At 37.3% G+C, this 23,264-nt stretch overlaps 1 protein-coding gene across 11 annotated transcripts in view; it reads right to left on the bottom strand.

Annotated features, from left to right (window-relative positions):
- The window catches only part of LOC132797152 (disks large 1 tumor suppressor protein), a 37,858-nt gene that overhangs the window by 10,182 nt on the left and 4,412 nt on the right, over positions 1 to 23,264 (bottom strand). For 2 of the 11 annotated variants that reach the window (XM_060808679.1, XM_060808680.1), the window contains exons 4-13: positions 22,862 to 23,020; positions 17,827 to 18,048; positions 9,063 to 9,086; positions 8,203 to 8,820; positions 7,346 to 8,132; positions 5,356 to 5,443; positions 5,046 to 5,259; positions 4,570 to 4,983; positions 3,403 to 3,505; positions 2,292 to 2,366 (exon numbers count right to left, since the gene is read on the bottom strand). In XM_060808679.1, coding sequence (XP_060664662.1) covers positions 2,292 to 2,366; positions 3,403 to 3,505; positions 4,570 to 4,983; positions 5,046 to 5,259; positions 5,356 to 5,443; positions 7,346 to 8,132; positions 8,203 to 8,820; positions 9,063 to 9,086; positions 17,827 to 18,048; positions 22,862 to 23,020 — 2,704 coding nt within the window. Of the gene's footprint in view, positions 1 to 2,291; positions 2,367 to 3,402; positions 3,506 to 4,569; positions 4,984 to 5,045; positions 5,260 to 5,355; positions 5,444 to 7,345; positions 8,133 to 8,202; positions 8,821 to 9,062; positions 9,087 to 14,746; positions 15,059 to 16,571; positions 16,709 to 17,826; positions 18,049 to 22,861; positions 23,021 to 23,264 lie in introns of those variants that run through there. The other 9 variants (XM_060808683.1, XM_060808684.1, XM_060808685.1 and 6 more) reach the window with 7 other exon arrangements.

Raw genomic sequence — 23,264 nt, 5'->3', positions numbered from 1 at the left:
AAATCATACCCACAGAAACCAACAACCAAACCAATTATACCTTTCCACTGAAATTCGAGAAAAGATTCAACACAAAAGGAACCTGAGAAAACGTTGGCAAGAAACTCACTATCCTGCAGACAAAAGACTATACGACTATACAACAAAGCTGCATCTGAGCTTAGACAATTACTGTCCAACTTACGAAATGAATCTCTAGCTGCATATTTGAGAAATTTAGAACCAAATTCTAGCAACAAAGAGTATAACCTGTGGAGAGCAACTAAGTATCTAAAGAGACCAGCAAAAAGAAACTTAATTATCCGTAAAAACAATGGAAACTGGTGTAGATCTGACGAAGAACAAGCTGAGGCATTTGCACAACACCTGCACTCTGTGTTCCAGCCAAATGACATTGACAATCCTATGACAGAAGCTGAAATAGAAAACTTTCTTGGGTCACCTTGTCAAATGAGCTTGCCTATTAAAAGAATTCACTTTGACGAAGTCGTGTCAGAAATTAAATGCTTAAACAATAAAAAATCTCCAGGCCCGGATAAAATAGACGGCATCACTCTCAAAACTCTACCATTAAAATGCATACGATTTCTCACGCTAGTATTTAACGCTATTCTCAGGCTAGACCATTTCCCAAGTCAATGGAAATGTGCAGAAATCATTATGATCCTTAAGCCAAACAAGCCAGAAGCTGAACTATCATCCTACCGTCCCATTAGTCTGTTGACAATATTCTCGAAAGTATTTGAAAAAATACTACTTAAGAGGATGTTGCCAATTTTGGACGAACTTGCCATCATTCCAGAATATCAATTCGGATTTAGAAGAGGCCACGGCACCACTGAACAATGTCACAGGGTTATTAATGAAATTGTATATGCACTTGAGAACAAAAAATACTGTACTGCTACGTTTCTCGATGTTCAACAAGCGTTTGATCGTGTTTGGCACAATGGATTGCTCTTCAAGATAAAGAATTGGCTACCTGCCCCATACTATCTATTACTGAGATCCTACTTGTCGAAAAGATGCTTCTACGTTCAGCAGAGAAATGATACGTCAACACTATTTCTCATAAACGCAGGCGTTCCTCAAGGGAGTGTACTGGGACCAGTCCTCTACACTCTATACACGGCAGATATGCCAGCAACAAACAATTGCACCATTGCAACATATGCTGACGATACAGCCATTCTGGCAACAAGCTCTTCTCGAGACGAAGCATCTCAGCTGTTGCAAAGTGAGCTCAGTCTGATTGAAGCCTGGTTTCTTCGCTGGAAAATTAAAATAAATTCCCTGAAGTCTGTCCAAATAACTTTTGCACTAAGACCAGGAAGATGCCCAAATGTAACACTATACGGCTCAGCAATTCCAGAAGATACCTGTGTGAAGTATCTTGGCATGCACCTCGACCGCAGACTAACATGGAAACCGCACTTAAAAGCGAAATGTCAACAACTTAAAATAAAAACACTGAAAATGTCCTGGGTACTAAGTAGAAAATCAGCGGTTACTTTGGAAAACAAAATTCTCCTCTACAAAGCCATTTTGAAGCCTGTTTGGACATACGCTATTCAGCTCTGGGGAACAACTAGCAATTCAAATATTGAAATACTTCAGCGCTACCAATCAAAAACATTGCGACAAATTGTTAACGCTCCGTTTTATGTAACCAATGCAAATATTCACAGAGATTTAAATATTCCAACTATAAAAGAAGAGATTAAGAAATATAGTAAAAAATACACAGACAGACTTCACAATCATGAAAATAATTTAGCCCTAGCTCTTTTAGACAATAGCTCAACTGTTAGAAGACTTAAAAGATTTCACATTCTTGATCTCCCTGATAGGTAAATTTTAAGTAAACAAGATGTTATATTTAATAGCAGGTTTCACTGGAAATCTGCTATTCCTGTTATGTAAATATTAGTCATAAAATTTTCTTATTGTCTTAAGACAGATTGTAAATAAAAATTAAACGAAAAAAAAAAGAATTCCCTTTTTATATTTATGTTGTCACACTTTTTTTTTTATAAATATCTCGAAACCTTTCCTAATTCTATGTAATACTAGTATTATATAATAGATATAAGTCATATTCAGTTTAGTCAAACAGACAGATATAATCTACACGATCTAAAGCTTAAATCAAAAAATTAACAAGGACAAAACGGACATATTGAGATAGATTTGGTTACCAAATTGATGATCAAATTTCACTAAACTGGCTGCAAGTGTATGTGTGTGTGTGTAATAGTGTGTGTGTTGTAGGCACACACAGACAGACTTACGCTGCGGTTCATTTGCTTGATTGTTGTTAACATTGTTAACATCGATTTCACTGTTGCTGTTTACAAATCCATTCGCTATTAATTTTATTTGTTGTTCACCATTTTGCACAAATTTACACACGACACGCACAACAACAAGATATGTGTGTGTGTGTGTGTGTGTGTGTGATAGTGTTGTTGTTGTTGTCCACGCGCAGAGTGTTCAGGTTGTGAGAGTGTGGCGTGTGTGTGTGTTGGTGTTGGTGTGAATCAAATGAATCAATTCAGGGATACGCAGAGGTTGCCAGAGGAGGAACAAATCAAATATGAAAGTAAACAGAACGAAGAGAACATAAAAATATATATGCAATGATATTTAAACGTAACTCGAAACGCAACGCAAACAAAAACAATAACAAATAATCACAAAAACAAAACAAGATTGTTCATAAATTAATTAATAGTCTGTAGAAACCATGTTTTGAATAATTGAATAATGAATGCGAATGTTTGTTTCCCTTTAGGAAACTACAAATACTTATTTTCTTTTTTCTTGTATGTGTGTCGAGAAAGAGTGTGTGTGTGTGTGTGTGTGCGGAAAAATAGAATAGAGTTAACACACTTCTCAGTTGTTTATTGAATGGAAACAGAAACAGTTTGTACTTAAGCTTAATAAATAAACAATAAAGAAATCACGAGAATATTAAAACAATAATCACATCCACACACAGAGACAGCGAGAGAAAGAGACAAAACTTGCACACACTCACACAAAGAGAGAGACAGAGAGATAGTTTCGAGTAACAGAGAGAGAGAGAGATGCACACAGAAAGCGTTCATAACAGTGAAAGAAAGAGAGAGAGAGAAAGAGAAACAGTCGTCGCAAGTTGAGAATTTGAGATTTGAGAGAGCATTTAACAAATTATTGACAATATTTAATTGTTGCTCTGTTTGCTGCTCGAGATGTTCAGGTTGTTGTTGTAGTTGTTGTTGCTGTTGTTACAATTATTATTATTAATATAGTTGCTGTTGTTGTTTTTCTTGTTGTTGTTGTTGTTGTTAGTTAATTGTTGTTTGGCGCTCTGTTTTGATTTAATCGAGACTCAGCGAGACTGAAGACTGTGCTACTTACGCTCTTGGTCACTGCCATCTTCGTTCTTCTCATCGCGACTCTTCATGAATGGAAACTTGCGTGAGAATGTAAAATTCTTCTTCTTGCGATCCAAAGTTGATTGCTGTAATTACAACGCACAGACACACAAACACACACGATTAGCAGAAAAGTCAAAGAACAGAGTACAAATGATAATTGGAGTCAATTCTTAAAGTGTGGAGTCGACTGTGGAATGAACTATGTGAAATCTTGCCAAGTCACGTCATGTGTGTAACGCACTAAAGACAACTCTATACATAATTCTATATATGCTGTGGGAAACTGTTTAGCAAAAACACTTTCAATCGAATATAAATTGAAAGTGGAAAAAGTTATATACAAACTAAATCTTAGCTCTGGCTTTGTTTAAAGCAAGCTGTACACCAAATTTCAAGACTCTAGCTCTTATAATCTCAGAGATCGAGGCGTTTGAATATTGATGAAATTAAAAAATATAACTATTACTACTAATGTAACATATCAGCACTTATAAGCCCTATAGCTTTAACGATCAGTACAACAAATTTCATGACACTAGCTCTCATACTTCCAGAGATCGAAGCGATATTACAAGTATTCAACTAAGAAATACAACTATTTGACGTTACTTTAAAGTAATCGAATTGTACTAATGCAATCTCTATAACAAATTTAAAGGCTCTGGCTTTTACACTCTCAAAGATCGTTTCACTTGGATATTGATTCTATTTAAAAATGTAACTATTTTAAATACAACTTGAGCGTAACTTTGTGTCTTGTTAAAATAGATCAAAAATATAGCATTAGCGATCATCAATACAAAATTTCAAGACGCAATCGTATATGAATTCTATTAAGAAACATAACTTCTTGGCATTGCGTTGAAATAGACGAATTGCACTTTCAAATTTTACAAGTTTAGCAAGGTTTAGAATATCAAAACTCTGACTCTCACATTCTCAGAAATTGAGACATTCGGACATCATTTCTATTATATATTAAATATAACTATTGATGCTATTGCACATCAATATCCTCAAGCTGTGTTTGATAATTCAAAAATCTACAATCAAATTTGACTTCAATCAGTCACTAGCAAAATCTATCCCCAAATCACTTCCACACTTTGCGAGCTCCACTCCATAAGTTTTGAAGGTTTTTATCTACCTTATCTAGATTATTGTTAGCCGCCGCATGTCCCTGGAACTTGACGCTGCGATCACGTGCACGCATTTTGCGCTCCCAGCGCCGCTTCGATGGCACAATACCAATTTGTTCGTCCTCATTATCGCCGAGGACACGTCGTGCCTGCCACCACTCGTCATCGGACGCGTTGGTCACATGCAGAATGTCGCCATGCTTGAAGGGCAGGCCACGCGACGGCAGCCCATCGTCGCGATTCGGATCGTAATCGAACAGAGCGCGCACATACAGCGATCGCTTCTGTGTGGTGCGCAGCAGCGTGCCAGAGCCGCCAGCGCTAAGCGCTGCCTGTTGCTTCAGCTCCTGAATGCGCGCCTCGAAGCGATTGTAGTCCTCGGGTCGATACTGTGCAACCAATGTGACCACGCCGCCAGATGTCTAGGTGGGGGGAAAGGAGTTAGATAACATATACAATACAAAATCGATGTACGATCACTCACTTTCAATGCCTGGGCTGCTTCCTCGTGCGTGGCATGCGTCAAGTTGACATTGTTGACGCTCAGCAGCTGATCGCCGCGCTTCAGTTCAGAGCCAAGATCAGCGGGACCGCCGGTCAAAATGAACGATACATAGATGCCCTGACCATCCTCGCCGCCAACGATATTGAAGCCCAGACCCTGAGGTCCTTTCTGTATGGTGATCGTGCGTGGTTCCCTGTTGAGAGATGCAAAGTAAATACAGTTAATCAATTTGCCTATGCTTATGTAATAATCTACAAGGTGTGCAACGAATGTCAACTTGTCAACTCACCTAGTTATGTCCTCTGTGCTCACTGCACGAGGTGTGCCCGGTGGCACGGCTGCCAGGACATTCGTCGATGCATATCTTGAGCCGGGCTCTAAAAACCGCCACAATATTGTATTTTTTTTTTTCGTTTTTTTTCACATTGTGGTTTTTGTTTCATATACGTATTCAAATTTTGTTTTTGTTTTTGGTAATATAATATAACAACCACAACGCGTGTAACGTGTAACACATCATACACACAAACAAAGTATTTGCACATACACACGTGCATTTATCGAGACATGAAAGAAAGAGGGGTAAGGGTAATTAGTGGAGAGTTCGCGAGTTCACAAATATTTTTGAATAGAGCCACAAAGAAGAGAGAGAGGAAACAATCAAAAGTCACAAAAAAAACACAAAGAGAATTAAGGAAACTGATGAAATCAGAAGAGGAAAAATAGGAAACACCAGCAAAAGACAAAGCAAATCTGATTAAAAAAATAAGAGATATCTAAATCTCAAAGAAATGGAAAGTTGTCACATGAGATATATACTGATTTTATAGTATTAACTTAATGTTATTAACATACTGACTTTGTAGTATTCACTTAATTCTTTTATCATAAAGTATTGAGTTTATGCTATAAATATACTAAATTTATAGTATTCAATTTATACTATTATTAAAATCAGTATTTTATTGGATTAACCTAATACCGTCAATATACTGATTTTATAGTATTAACTCAACACCATTAATATACTCTAATTGTACAGTATTAACTTAATACCATTTAGGTATATTCTTTCGTTTGAAAAGTAGAGTAGAAAAAAGACAGAATTTAAAGTTTGTTGAGCTAAAACCAAAAAAAAAACCATCTTGCGATGAAAAATCCTATTAACAAATATTTTAGAATATAGTATATCAATCAAAAATTTTTTGATAGATCACTTAAGATAGCATTTAGAGCTAAAATGAAGTTACAACTTAATAAAACTTCAGAGATTTGAATTTCTCAATGCCTTTCGCTGGGTTTTTAGACACATGATGATTATAAAAAAGAAGAGCTGAAGAGCGTGATTTTAAAGAAGTAAATGAGCACGCTTTTCAGATTTTTAATCATAACACGAACTGAAACAATCGAAAAAATCAATAGCAAGAGAGAAGAATAAAGAGACGAAAAGAACGAACGTAAGGATCTTGGATAAAAGACATAGAATATAGTGTTATCGTTTGCTTTCCAGCTTTTTCAAAAAACATTTAGAAAATATAGTTGTGATATATAAAGTACACAAAAAAAGAACACAGTATAAGATATGATCTTATCGTAATAAGGACAATAAAAACACACACACAGAAAGACAAAGAGTAAGAATACGTAAACAACAAAAATGTAAAAAAAAGGAAACAAATTATTGTTGTTCAGTCATGCAACCGAAGAGAGGATGCCATGTTTAAAAAAAAGATACATTTTGAGTCGGTCAACGTTATAATTAGTATCATCATTATCATGTTTATATCTTGGGCGGGATCTGTCTGTTGTTGTGGTGGATGATATTTGGGGGGAGAGTGGAAGTGGAGCAGCACACGGACTTGGAGCCAGTGTTTTGCAAAATGTGATTCTTATATACTGCAGAGATTCTGGATAACAAACAACACACTTAAAAACCAGCAGCTTAGCAAAGCACGCAAGCAAGCAAAAAGCCGTGCAAGCTTCCCAAGAGATTGGATCTCAAAATCGCATTGATAACAGTCGAGAGAAGGAGAGACGAGATAAGATACAGAGAGAGAGAGAGAGGATAGTTTAGCAGTTAGTAAAGAGCCCTACGCAGCGCAGCTCTATATATGAGGATATATATTATATAGAAAATTGTGTCAGCTAGCTGAAGTATGAATTGGAATATGCAATGCCTGAATAGGGCTCTGAGATGCAAATGTTTCATTGTTAATAGAGAATGAGTATAGAGAGAGAGAGAGAGAGAGAGAGTTCTAGATGAAGATCGTTTCGCTTACGCCTTGGCAAGGGTGATTGGGAACGGTTGAACTCGACGCTTGGCATTGCAAGCTTAGCATTATTATGAGCGGAGACAACAGAAGCTGAGGCTGAGGCTGGGGCTGAAGCGGATGCTGCTTGTTGCTGTGTTGCTTGTTGTTGTGTTGCAGTTGCAGCTAAATTGCTGTTGTGATTATTGCTGCTGCTGATGTTGTTGCTGCTGCTGTTACTGCTGTTGTTGTTGTTACTGCTGCTGCTGTTGCTGTTGCTCTTATTGTTGTTGTTAATGTTGTTGTTGTTGAGATTCATGTTCTTGTTCTTGTTCTTGCTGTTGTTTGAGGCTGTTGTTATGTTGGTGGTGAAGGTGTTGTTGGAAATGGAAGTGGAATTGGTTGTGGTATTGATATTGATATTGCTATTGGTATTGGAATTGGAATTGCTAGCTGTTATGTTAGCTGTGACTGAGTCAGTGACTGATGCTGAGGCTGAGACTGCTGTTCCTACTACATTGTTAGCTGTTGTTGCTGTTGTTGTTGATGGCGCACCTGTGGATTCCTGCTGCTGCTGTTGCTGCTGTCGTGCCGTTGTCGACAATTGTGATTGCGACTGCGAATGCGCCTGTCCCAATTGGCTGCTGCCGCTTAAGCTGGCTGCGATTCCAACACCTCCGCTGCCGCCGCCACCCGATTGTGATGCACTGCTGGTTAAATGCTGCGTCTTGCCCACAATCAGTGTCACCTTGTCGGTGATGGACTTGAGCGTGCCCACAGCCAGTTCATGCGTGACATTCTCCAGATTCTTTTCACTCTGTCAATTGAGATATCGATTAGCATACATCTATACTATATACTTCATATATATGTATGTATGTACTTACCCCATTAGTGCGCACCGCAATCAACTTGTCACCGATGGAGAGACGTCCGTCCACTTGAGCAGCGCCGCCGTCCATCAATTTGGTCACGTAGATGCCATTGTCGCCAGGTATATGCTGATTGCCAATGCCACCGGCAATCGAGAAGCCGAGACCTTTGCCGCCCTTCACCAAATCAATTTCAATCACCTTTGGCCCCGACGCAGCTGCTGCTGCTGCTGCTGCGGCTGTTGTTGCTGCCCCTGCTGCTGAAGCTGTTGCTGATGCTGGCGTTGTGACGCTGTCGTGTACATCGTTGCCAGCAGCATTTGGTGTGGCGCTTGCGGCACGTTTTCGCTTCACATGCAACTTGACAATGTTGCCGGCCTTCTTGAGGGCATCCACAGCGGATGCATGCGGCACATCCACAACGGACACATCGTTCACCGAGACAATGATATCGTTGATGCTCAATCGACCATCGGCAGCAGCGGCTCCGCCCGGTATCAGTTTCGTAATGTAGATGGATGTGTCGGTGCCAATGTGCGGATTGTCGGTGCCGCCGGCGATCGAGAAGCCCAGGCCAGAGTTGCCACGCTCCAGCTGAATGTCCTCATAATACCAGCTATCGTCGCCATTCACCTGCAAGGGCAACGAGAATGCAATACGATTAGAACTCGAAATCAACTTTGGATATACAGAAACATTTCGATGGTCACAAATATTAGACTGGCGCTGAATGATTATCGAATGTAAGGAATGTTTACCGTAGGAGGACGACATTAGAGGGACACCACAAACATACACACATAAAAATAATGGCAGATAAGAGACGAACAAATGAAGTAAACACAGAGAGAGAGAGAGACACAAATTACAATTACCTTCGTCGAGGATGCCTTGTGAAGCTGAAAATGTTGCAGTTGTTGTTTTTAGGTGTTGTTAATAGTCCAAAAATAAAAAATAAAAACTTGTTAAAAAAAAAACCAAATAGCCAAACTAAATCTAAATCAAATGGTTCATAATTCTACTTTAAAAGAAGGCGTAAAAGAATACATAAAAGTGAACCGTCCAACGTAACAAAAGATACGATTATAAAGTAAGACATGGTGAACCTTTTAATAAGAAACATCATATTATCTGCATATATAGATTTATACCCTTTTTTGTAGTGTTTTGATGGCACAATACTCAGTATATTTTAAAAATAATACCACATATATTCTTCATCTGTACCTATGATATATTTTCAGTCTAGTTTCTAAACATACCACATTTAGCATATGGTATATTTTAGTATTTGGACCGAATAATATTATAAGAATAATACTCAGTATATTTTAAAAATAATACCACACATATTCTTGATCTGTATCTATGATATATTTTCAGTCTACTTTCTAAATATACCATATTTAGCATTTAGTATATTTTATTATATATTTATATATTCTTAGAAATTTAATACTTTATCGATATAAAAATATGGGCTTCAGTATATTTTAGTATTTTTGTGGTATATTATTAGGTATATTTTAAGAATACCACACTGTTTAAGTTTTATTCAAAATAAGTAGTGGGTATCTCACAGTCGAGCATACTCGACATTTCTCTCAAATAAATAATCTATACACAATTTTTATTATTGAAAAGTGTGTAAAGAACTTCGAGTTTGAATTACATTATTCATTTATTTGTTGTTATATTTGTATATTTAAAGAAACTCTAAAATCTCTTTAAACCTTACAAATGTCTATGAACATATTTAATCAGAATATGAGAATTATATGAGAATATGAGAATTAAATAAATAATGTATAATAACATATATTTTTAAAGGATTGTGCACTTCAAATTTTCTTTTTAAATTTGGACAGAAAAGCGCTTTAATAACTCTTTAAATGCCACAAGGAACCTTAAGAAATTTAAAGCTTTTCACTTTAAAACCTAAGAAAATAGTTTTACTCGCAAAACTTTAATGTTATCTACAATTTCGAAGTTGTGTGAAAAATTTGCAAATTTCACAGTTGTAAAAATTGTAAGGAAATGGAAACACAAATGGAAATTCGCAACGCTTGCCCAACCCTACAAATATATATATGGCATACAGATACCATATATATCTGAAAAAAATGCCCCACCCAAAATCAATTCATTCAAATGACACACTTGGGTATTCGAATGTGTAACAGAGAAAGATACAGAGAGAAAGAGAGCGAGAGGTGGGGAAAGAGATGAAAGTTACATAAAATAAATGTGACCTACGTAAAAAAGTTACAAACTTTCGAAAATGTGAAAATTGCAACATTCGAACAACGTGACAATGTTCGAATGTTTGAATGTATGAATGAGTGTGTGTGTGTAGTGAGTGTGTAGTGAGTACACTCACCCACATACGCACACGCGGTTTTTGAAAACGAGTTCAATTGATTAGCAGGCAAGTGTAAATGAATTCATTAAGCTGCTGCCACAAGTGCCACGACAAATTGCAACAAGTCGGATGCAAAGTTGCCACTGCTGCCTCATTTGCTTGCTCACGTGCGATGCGATGCGATGAGACGCAGTGCTGAAATTGCTTATTAACCTTTTGACTCTCTCTGTCTCAGTCGCTGTCGCTGTTGGGTCAAAACTCAGCTCAAGTATTGCTCGTGTGTTGCATGTACGTGACATGAGTAATGCTCGACATCATCATCATCATCAGCGTCATCGTCATCCCAAATTGGAGCAATTTTAGCAGCTAGAGTAGCCCCAGATAACGAGGCAAGTTAACGAGAGCGCGGTAGGTCAGGTTTCACTTTCCGTATCTCCCTCTCTCTGTGTGTGTGTGTGTGTGTATGTGCTTATGTGGTTCCACACACTCACACACCCGCACATACACACTTGACATGCGAATCCTTGATTAAGTCGTATCAGGAATGACTCAATGCAAACGCAGGAAGAATTCAATCAATGCCAACGGAATGACACGCATTAAATTCTACATTTTGATTGATTGATTAAATTCATCAAATAAATGTTAAATCGCTAAGCCAGTTATTTGAACTATTAAGACGAAAAACTGAACTGATTCCAAATGGAATTGGAAAACATTGGAAATTACGGTAAATTGATGTCATTGATAAAATTAACAAACAAAAATATACAAATAATAAAAATAACAAAAATAAATATAATAATAATAATGATAATGATTATGAATATGAGAATAATAATAATAATAATAATAATAATAATAATAATAATAATAATAATAATAATAATAATAATGATAATGATAATGATAATGATAATGATAATGATAATGATAATGATAATGATAATGATAATGATAATGATAATGATAATGATAATGATAATGATAATGATAATGATAATGATAATGATAATGATAATGATGATGCTGATGATTAAAATAGTAATCATAATAATTATAATAATATCAATAATAGTAATTTAAAGATAAAATATCTTAAAACGGTGTCGACATTTGTATACTTTGAAAAAATAAAACTGCACAACCTAAAAATGTAATTTTCTAAAAATTCTTGAAAATTTATCCAAACTAAATAAAACACTTATATGATTCAACGTTAAAAGATCTAATGATGTTAGTAGTAATCATCGAAGCAATATATACTTATACAAATATACTCATACTTATATATTCTGATGAAGATGCAGCAAATGTTAATCAAATTGTGTAAAGAGACTACAGCCAACTTATTGGAATCCCTATAAGAAAATTGAACAATAAGAATTTGCAACCGCAAATAGATGCCAAAAACAGTTCTAAAGAACATTAACGATCTGAGTGCTCATCGAAGTAAATCGATTTTGATTGCATTGGAAACTTAATAGCTCAACTATGGATTTGATTAATTATTGAGCAATCGTTGTGAATAGAGACAGCATTTGCCTTATGTAAACACAATTACATCATATTGTCAGCAGCAGGTGGAAGGTTTATAAACCATATTTTTACACTCGAAGGTCGCATGGTTTCCATTTAGTTAAGTCAACTTAAATATGGGCGCTCTCTATCGCTCCCTCGAAAATGTCAACAACAATAAAAACAACAGCACCACAAAGGTATTTTCAATTGTTGTGGTTTTGTGTTTTAACCACAAAGGCCACAGCCCCAACAACTGAGCCCCAATGTTAAAACACAGACACACACACATACACACACAAAGCTATAATCGGCAACATAGTCAGCGCATGAAACATGGCTAAGCTTCTTATCTTATCAATGGGGGAGAATCATATGCTTTCGACTATGCTTCTGGGGTGTGGGGGTTGGGCTGCTTGAATTTCCACATTGATTGCGCTACGATTGTTGTACGTGCTGCGACCTCTTTCAATTCCCCAAAGTAGTAATATCATTCTTTTCTTTCTCAGCTAACAGAAGATACCAAGTCGCAACTGCTAACGTAACACAGTTGTCTTTATCGAAGTAGAAACACTTGATTAAGTCCCAAACAAAAGTATGGTAGTAAAATGTAAAAGAATTTAAAGATTAAACGACCATCAGATATTCCTATATGATATGATTCATCTTTAGGTTAAAGATATGGTTGATTTTTGTTTAAAAAAATACTTAAAGCACGTATCAAGAGATTAAAGTAAAACATTTTTAGTAAAATCTGAGAATTTTTCAAGATAATACTACAATCAAGTATTACTATTCTGATATGATTAATTTCTGCTTAATTTTTATATATTTACTTTAGTTATCTCCATTAAAATTATAGTAAAATTTAAAATTATTTAGTATTATTACACTTTTTCTCAACTAATTTACTATTTATTGTAAAGACAAAGAAAAGCATTCTCTTAATATAATTTGCATATGGAGTAATAAATAAATAAATAATAATTATAATGGCTGTTATAGCATTTTATGATACCTAATCTAACAGGGCCATAATTTTACATCTATTCAGCAGTTATGACAGTCAAATATTTCTATAATATGATACATAACTATAAGTCTCTATTGATGTGCACATGAGTGTTGAGTGTTGTATCTATGTAACCCTGCACGTTCCAAATATGGCTCGGTAAATTGCCACCAAATGTGAATCGAGTACAAATGCGTTGGGTGTGTGTGGGGATATTTACTCTGCTCTGCTCTGCTCTTCTGCTCAGTTCCTCTCCTCAATCACCCCTACCGATGTGACTCTCTCGGAACGGTTTGACGTAAAGCCAAAAGTGCAGCCGCATATGTGTAAACAATGACAAAACATTGTATACATATTTGTCTTTATACTATATCTACATGAATCGACACCTGCACAATGTTCAACGCTCAACGCACAACGAACCCGAACCGCAAAATCGAACCACAAAGCAAATGTGTTCCCCAAATGTGGTTCAATAATATTCAATGGCCGCTGATTCACGAATACAATACGTATACAAATTAGAGAGGACGTGCTTTGCCTTAAGAATACGTAATCAATAACATTTTTTCTTTTACTTTTTTTCAATATTAAAGCGATTCGATAAAGTATCTTTAATATGTGTAAATGCTTTTGAAATCGTTATAGCAAAAGCTCACTGTACTCAGTTGGGCAAGAAAATAATTCGAGCATAGCTACTACTGTCTCTAAGAAAGCTTAACGAGCTTTTGGAGACTGCTGACTGCAGTTTGGGTGGTGTTGGTAGTTGGGGGACGAAGGGGAGGTCAGACAGTACGAGATCTATTTTGAGCAAAAATGATGCAAAGTAGCGCGCGAGAACAAGACAACAGTAGTAGAGCAAAGAGTAAAGCAGATGAGCTGAGTGGAGAGCAACAACACATTCACACACACACATGCATAAGTACATGCGCAGCTAAGTAGGTGACATTATGCGTGGCGGCGACTTGTGAGCGAGACAGAGATGCAGCTGTCAAGTTTTGCAAATTCTTTTGAACGCCCATTTACTTACGTATGCGCGTGCGCACTCGCACTCGCACACCCACAACTCCCCATAAATATGTATGTGTGTGCACAACGTTACGCATGCGTAAGAAGACATTTCTCTCAATATCTTTCTCGCTCTCTTGCGCTGCTAAAAATGTCGCAATGCAAAAATGCTAAATGTGTGAATGTGAATGTGTTCTGATCACACAGCTACAGACAACTGATCCACATACAAACGAAAACGAAAAGAAAAAGAAAACTCGTACAGCAAGAGAATTTGTGTTTCTTGTAGATTATGTTGTTGTTGTTTTTTTTTTTCTTTTTTGGCTCTTTTTATGCTGGCCGAAATGTCTGGCGCAATTTATAAATAAACCATGGAATCATCAACAACAACAAAACATGATTCAAGTGAATATACACGTATAAAAAGCGCCACCCAAAAAAACAACAACAAACTCAAAAGCAGCTGCCAAATAACCAAAAAACGGAAATTGCATAAACGATAAAACATTTTTCTTTCTTGTAAGTCAAAGCAAGAGGCAAGGGGGAACTGTTTTTTATCAATTAATTAATCGAAATGCCAAAGCTAATCAAACAAAAAAAAAAAGTCGTATTATTGTTGCATGCTACAAAAATATTTGTTGCTCAATTTCTTGCATTACCGAATCCAAATTAAATAATGATGAGACTTTCTTAATGAAGCCACCGCCGCTGCCGCCGCCACTGCTGCTGCCGCTGCCATCCTGACGCTTCTTTTTGCGTGTGGTCATATTATTTATATTATCACAACGAGCTTACTCGCTAACTCTCTTTCTCTCTCTCTCGCACTTAACGTTGCACGCGTAACGTAACGTAACACACAATCACAATCACAAATGCCGGTTGAGAGACGTCGTCGTTAAACGTTTACGTTAATTGTTGTTGTTACGTTGCAACGACAATTCGTTTCGCGTTTCGTTTTGTGATGTTACGTGCTAAACAAAAACACAAACCAATTGCCTTTAACTTTGTTTCTTTGTAAGTTAATAAATTAATGTATATACACATACATATGCATACACACACGCACGTATTCAGTTACTTGCACTCACGTCGCGTGACTCACGATACACGCTTGGGGACACTAACAAGTGTCATTCGTACAACAACAACACAGCAAAAAAAAGCACACCCAAATTAGTATACAAAAAAATATAAGTAAATAAATAACAACTAATAAATAATTTTGTTCGCTGTGGAAGCGGCGCGCGTTTTTAGTTTTTTTTTTGTTACCGACGTGAGCGAGTTCGAACTACAACTATCGCTAAAAACTTTGCTAGACACCGCCGTTCAACTGTTTCTGTTTTCTGTTCCTACTGAGCGTGAGAGAATCTTCTAATCACACACACACACACACACTCGCGCACACACACGTTCATGTATAGGTTATGCTTTCCAAATTACACACATATCTACATACAGATATTTATTTATTGTTTGCTACAGCAAAAAGCACACACAAAAAAAAAAAGTAAAATAAAACAAACGCTAACACACACACGCATACAAGAGCACTCTTGCTCGTTCGTTCGCGCTCTCTTTCCCTCTCTCGCTCACTGCTCTACTCTGCTCAGTGTCAACGCCGACTATTTTGGTATTTTTTGCGCTACGCCTTGCATGTGTATAACCTACATACATACACACATATACGTTTGTATACGTTTGCATTCATATACATACGAACGTATGTGTAAGTGCGATTCTTGACTTGACGAATGTTAAAAATGTAGCGCAAGTAAAAAGGCAACAACAAAGTTTATTACAAACATTAATTTGTTTTAACTAAACTGCTAACTGAAAGCATTGACTGCACATTGTTTTGGTATCTCACACACACTTGTATATGTTTGTATATGCACTTGTATATGTATAAACATTAACAAAAAGAAAAAAAACGAAGAAAATTCAGGCACATCGCGTTTGTTTCTGGTATTTATCGGGTCACTCTGAGTGAAACACGCACATTATTTTCTTTCACTAGCCGTTCGCATTGATTTGGCAAATAGATATAGACCGACCGTTCCGTTCCGTTCATATATATATATATATATAAATATATATATATATTTGTACGTTTACGCCGCAATTATGCGATGCCTGCGCTTCTTTTTTTCCCGTGTTGTGTTGTTGGCATTTTTCTAGTGAGCCAGCGACTGACTTCAGTTGCGCGAACGTTTGATTGCTGCCTTGCCCATCCAAATTGGCCACCACTAGCATGCTAACACAAAACTATCGTGTCGCGCGATGTTTTGGTATGCGTAACCGGTTATATTACCGCTCAATGGTTCTACGGTCACGGCTGGCAACGCTGATGTGTATGTGTGCGCGCGTATGTGTGTGTTTGGCTAGTTGGTTGCTTGGTAGTTGGGTCTGCCTCTGTATTTGAGACACTGTAAAGTTTACAGCTTTTTGACGAGTGACGCTGGCGCCAGCACGATGCACTATTACCTATTTATAATTACATACGGATTGCACACATTGACGACACGCACTACCACTGAAAAGCATCGACGTGTTTATTTTTTTTTACATTTTTATCTAGGGAGTGACGCTTGCGCTTGCGACGGATGGTGCTAGACGCCGAACCAGCGTGACCGCATTTTCAATTGTGAAATATACTAATTGGCTTTACACAATAAATATACCACTTTTACAATTGGTAATCCTCATTACACTGCAGCGTGACTTTTTATTTTGTCCAACAAGATTTGTTTCGATTTTAAAATCGACCACTTAAGTATCGTTTGCAATGTCGGCATTCCGATACTAAAATAAAGATGTTGTAGCAAATATGGTCATACTAGACGAAACTGCGGCTCGATATTTAGAGCCCACCTATCGATGGCACGGCAGCGTGACTATCGATCGTAGCTGCAGCGGCGCTGATAAAAGCGTAGACCAGGGCTGACTTGTAAGCCAGGCGCGCAATTTTAAATTTGTGGATAATAAGAATACTATAAACACAATTTGACTACATGTATGGATATGTATTTACATTTGAAATTGGTAAGTTACAAAAACATTAATATAACAACTAATTTTACTAAAGAAAATTATACAAACCATAAAATTGAAAAATCAATCGAACACACAAAATAGAGTAAAAACATTTTGGATAATTTTAATAACTTGTTTGTTTAATGTCGGTTGTATTAAATACAAAAAGTACAAAATATAGTAAAATTACAATCTAAAATTTAACATGTATCATGCCCAATAAAAATTAAGAACAATAAAAAATAATGCAAAAAACGTTGTCTTTTTTTTTGGTTTATGTAGTTGAGCAATACAAACATTTATAGTATGTGTATTTTAGATGGAATATGGAATGTGCGTAGGATTAATGATAGAATGAAGAAAAAATATGTATGTATAGTAGATGTTAACATCAACTGGCATTACACTGGTTAAAAAAAGGTCAACAACAAAAAACAACAAGTGTTTTAGCGGAAACGGAAACAAGCGCCATTGGCAGCCATTTCATTTCAGTGCGCCAAAATGAAACTTAATTAACTAAAAGCTAACGATTACTTTCGCTCTCATTATTTTTGTATGTTTGTTTCTTGTGCGTTTATGGACATCCGGTTTTGTCGGGGAGTTTTTGCTTATGGTAGCTACTTGGTCATAATTTCGAGCCATTAGTGAAGTTTGTGTTTTATGGGAATCAAAATAAAATGCACAATTTTCAATTACAGCCACTTACTATCTGAGTCCCGCTTCTGGTTGTCGCGGACTGTGATTGCGTAAGATGTTGTTGCTGCTGCTGTTGTTGTTGTTGCTGTTGCTGCAACTGTTGAACCACTTGTTGCTGCTGTTGCTGATGCTGTGGCGGTGGACGCGCGTTGCGCAATTGTTGGATTGCCGCATCATCGGCTGCGGCATCTTTGGCATTCTCACAGTCGGTCTCAATGCGCATGCGTTGATTCTGCCAAAGAAACAAGTGAAATATGCATAAATCAAAATATGAATACATTATTTTGTATCATTTTAATTCCAATTTCAAGGACGAAAACATGCTGCTTAAAATCACATTAAAATAATTCAGTATTTAAACAGTTTCCATCTGCAGTATATTTCGCACGTTTAAGCTAGTGTCTTTAGCTTACAAACTGTCGCTGCACTCTTCTTACATTCGAACAGCAGCAGACATAACTGCTGCCATCGCCGTCTCCATCGCTATCCTTCTCTTTCTTCTCCTGCGCACGCGACTTGTGTTGCTGTTGTTGTTGTGGCTGTTGCTGTTGCAGCGGCTGCGCTGCCGGTGGCGCTGCTAGCTGACGTCGACGTCGACGCATTCGCACCGGCGATCGCGAGCCAACATAGTTGGAAAAGCGACGTCGCGAATGCCGCACTATCGACACCCAATCGATCATATTTTTACACTATTTAACGTTTTAGGTTTTATTTGCTTTTAGTCTTCTTCACAATTTTGTGCAATTTCGTTGTGTTTACAAAAAAAACATGCTTTCTCTTTTTCTCTCATACACGAATATGCTCACTGCGCTACTGCGTTGTGTACTAGAAGTTGTAATTATCTGGCAACACTGGCAACTGGCAAGTAGCAACAAGTTGCCAGATTCCTTAGCGCGCCCTTCCACATCATAACAACAGAAAAAACAAAATGTCTTACAAAATGGAAGCCAGATGCTGTAAGTGTGTGTGTGTGTGTGTGTGTGTGTATGTGCGTTACTGTAACAATGGTTGGCATTCGCAACGTGCTCGTTTCACGACTTGTGTATGTATATGTGTGTGTGTATTTGTTTCCTTAATGTGTGTTTAGCGCTCAGCTAGTAGCTAGCTTTAAAATTTGATGTTACGTGCCAGGTTACGTGTTCGCAATATTGTGTATGTATGTTTTGTTGTATATACACACACACTAATAAAGTTCACATGTCGACCAGACAGGGAAACATCAAATGAAAATCTGTTTGGCAACACAACATAGACACATGCCACAACACCGCAAGGCAGTAGCCTAGAAACTGTTAAAAAATCTCAACAATATTATGTTTGTAATATTCAGAAATTCAAATTACTTTTATTAATAAAGTTACTGTGGAAAATCGTAAAGGCTTACAATTTCAGATATTACACTTTCTTGCTCAGATTAATTTACTTAAACTGCTTCTATTCAGCTGGCAAGTGCTGTTTTAATGTACTTTTGGGGTGGACCTCATTTCCTGTATACAAAACACGCGCCCACACAAAGTACACTCATTCTTCACACACACACAAATATGTGTGTAAGTGGGAGTGTGTGCGTGTGTGTGTGTGTGTGTACCTGTAACACAAATTCACAATACTTCGTGTCTCAATGCAAATTGCTTGAATTGTCGAATGCGAAAAATCTCAATAGGCGAATTCCAGTAATTTATGTGATTAGATTAGATTGATATATTTGGGGCGATTAATCATCTGACAAAATCACACCAAGCAAACGAAACGAAACGAAAAGAAGGAATGAGAAAAAAGCCGCGTTTCTTAGCGCTTCAATCGAATGTGCACGAAAAACTGGCGAAAGGCGACGAGACGACGACGACGGGTGGCAAAAGCAAAAGTAAAGCAAGCTGCCAAAACAATAAGGAGCGAAGAAGAAGATACACAATAGAATATACACACATACATACATATGTATATGTTTGTATGTAGATGCGGCTGGCTAGATTTGTTGTTGCTTTAATAAGTTTGCTCAATGCCAATGAACATGAATGAGATGCCCAACAAGCGAGTGAGTTCACCTAAAGACAGACAACCGGATAGACAAGACAGACATATAGCGACCAAGTCTATATCTGTTTTGTGAAAACATTGCCAAGGCACGCACACATCCATTTTGTATAGTGTATACAAAAACATACATATATACACATGTGTGTATATATGTATAATTACAGGTAAATCGCATATTAACTGTGACAGCGCATTCGAGATCATAAGACAAATTTATGGCATCCGTATTAAAAGCTAAAGACTCATCCTCATAAACATGCGAATAAAAGCATTTAGCTTTGTTTTCTTTTTTTAAACAACGATCAAAACACAACCGCAGTCATTTCGACGATATGGCAACCTTCAGAAAATGTGTGTGTGTGCGTATGGATTTTGCATTTCTTGTTGTCACTGCACTTGGAATTAGTTAAGGCGAGATAGCAACATGTTGTAAATCTTCGTTTAGCTTTTAGTGTTGATGTGAAACAGCTGTTTGCCATATGTGTATGTGAAAATACACACATGAGTGTGTGTGTGTGTGCTGTAGAATGCTATATTGCTGCTGCAAAAATATAAATTTGGAAATTGCGTCGACTTTTGATGATTTATATTAAAACATGTTGGCAAAAAAAAATTTAAATTAAATTAAATGTTTGTTTTGTGTGTATCCAGGCACGCACTTAAAAAAAAAAACAAGAAAATGTAAAAGCCGGGCGAGGATTGCACGCGAGTTTTGAGATACGCACACAAAAAACCCAAAGGCAGTGATAGTAACTGAGAGAGTGAGTGAGATAGAGAGATAAAAACGGACACGCGAAAGTTGTGCGACTCGACACGTCGACAGCGCTGCTGTTACTGCCACACGCGCCACGCGCGACGCACCAATTGCCAAACGCCAGCGTCAAACGGCAATGGCAACAGCAACGTCAACGTCAAACGGCCAAAGGCATCATAAGAGGGCGGGGCGGTGTGGGGCGGGCATAGACGGGGCAGCATAAGCGACTACTTGAAGCTGCCGAGCTCAGCTCAGTTAAGCAATTGAGGCCAAACGAGAGTTATCACTGTCACACATCCTTAGCAATTATCGCTTATCAGTTAAAAGAGTTATCACTTGAAGGCGACATCCTTCAGTAACAAGTTGGTCTCATACACATATGTGCACACATATTTGTGTGTATTTATATGTATACGTGCATAACTTACGTTGCGCTACGCTACGTTACGTTACGTTAACGTAGTACGCATGTCGACAGCCCATAAAACAGAACCTCAGCAGCCTGAACAATAACAAAAGGCCGGCGTCGGCGCAGCACAAAACAACGACGAATGATTTGTGCCGACCCCGGGACAACAACAACAACGACAACGATAACCCCCCACCCCACACACTCGCTCCCAATCACCACACAAAACAAGCACACCACAAAATAAAACAACAACTACAACAACATAAGCGAAACAAGAACAAGCACGAAGGCGTCACACGAAGGCGACACCGAAGCCGTAACAAAAGCCGAGCGCTCTAAAGCACAGCTACAACAACAACAACAATTTGTGTGTTATGCCTTTCGTTGTATTGTTTTGCCATCTCCCGTTCCCCTTCCCCTTACCCAGACAACCACCCACTGTAAGACTGACTGGGTCAACACAAATCATGTTGCTAGATGTTAAGTCCTTATCAAATTAAAAGAAAAGAAAAAAAGACGAAATTTGTAAAACGAAAAGAAAAAGCAAAACACCTTCGTTTAGGTGGATGATCCGACCCATATGTTTATAGATGTGTGTGTGTGACAGTTGCTTGGCTACCAAAAAGGACCGCACACCTGCAAAAGCTCGTAGACTAGACTGAGCGGGCAGGACAGGCGAGAGCGATGGAAGAATGAGCGCAGGATAGCGAGTGCAAGCGAGAGAGCGGTGGTTGGCGAAAAGAGCACAATCTTAGAATTACAGTAAAAGCTGTAAAATTTGTGTGACACACACACACATAGAGGAAGCGAAACGTTTGACACCTTGTTAAAGTTGTGCGACTTCCTGCAATTGTTGTTGCTATTGTTGTCTCTGTTGTGCTGTTTTGCTTTGCATGCTGTCACAGCATACTGTTTTCTCGGCTTTCTGCTTTTGCACTCACGCAAGCATAATAACTTCGTTGCCGTCGTGCCCTCCTCGTGTCGCCTCGTGTCGTGTTTTAGCGTATACAAACACAAATATAATTAGCAAAGCCCTGCCTGTACTTTATGTCTGTCTCTATGTAGTACGTCTATATAACTGTATATGTATGTTAGTATGCAGAACCAACACCCAGCTCCATCATCAGTAATCAGTCATCAGTCATCGCTCATCACTCAACGCCCGTCAATGATAGTTTAGCATGCGGGGCTTCAAATGCTCTCTGGGTCAACTTATGCTGATTGCTTTAATACTCTCTCAAAAAAAAACCAAAAAACAAAAAAAAAAGTTAACGACTTCCAACACGAACTATTTATGCTATACGTCCTGGGGTTTTATCCAAAATCTCGCCGCGAAAAAAAAACTTACGCTAACGACTTTAAACATGAAACATTTCTAGGGAAATCCGTCTTTTGTCGAAAAAGCCACTTTGTATGCCATAAAGTAATTACAGAATTTAGATTATACTAAAATTTAAAGTATTTTCAAAGCCATAAAACAGTTGCTCTTAAATAACTCAGCTGATCCAAAAAGTATGCTATGCCTGGCAGACATATGAATAATAGTTTCTTAGGCTTCAGTGCATTATATAGTATGTAGAATGTAGTTAAAGTTAGATAGATAGATCGATAGAGAAATGCTATGATATATAGTTTATATAGGCAAATTGATTAAATGAAATGGCTTTGAATATATAAGAAATTTCATTGTTATTATAAAATATATAATTTTATTTTCATTTGTTGGCCTTTTCATTTATTCAATGTATAGATATATAGTTGAAGTTATAATGATATAGTTAGAATATGTGTTGTAGATACGTTATATGTATGATAATGTGTACGGAATGTGGATGTGCTTACCAAAATCTCTTCCAATTCATTTTTAAATGTTCTGCTTAAGGCTTCGGCATGCGCGGCCGCGTTGACGTTTTGATTAAGATTTGAACTTGGATTGGGATTTGTGGCATCGTTGTTAAACTCATAGGCGCAATTGCGATTAAGATTGGAAGTTTTTATAAACTGTAGAGTCACGCGTGAATATTAAGTAAATAGTAAATAGAATAGATATATATATATATGTATAGTTGTTATAGAGCAGCATGAGATAAATAGAGCGAAGATCATAAAGAGATTATACAGATTACAGAACAGGAAAATCAAAAATGAGAAAGCTAGTTAAATGAGTTAGGCATAAACATATATTTAGGTAAAGACAGATGTTAATGATACGATATGCACCTAGGCTATTCGTCTTAATCTATAT

Source organism: Drosophila nasuta, chromosome X, assembly GCF_023558535.2.
Source record: "Drosophila nasuta strain 15112-1781.00 chromosome X, ASM2355853v1, whole genome shotgun sequence".
Taxonomy (NCBI): Eukaryota; Metazoa; Arthropoda; class Insecta; order Diptera; family Drosophilidae; genus Drosophila; species Drosophila nasuta.
Note: the sequence above shows the minus strand (reverse complement) of the source record. Positions and strands in the feature narration are given on the sequence as shown.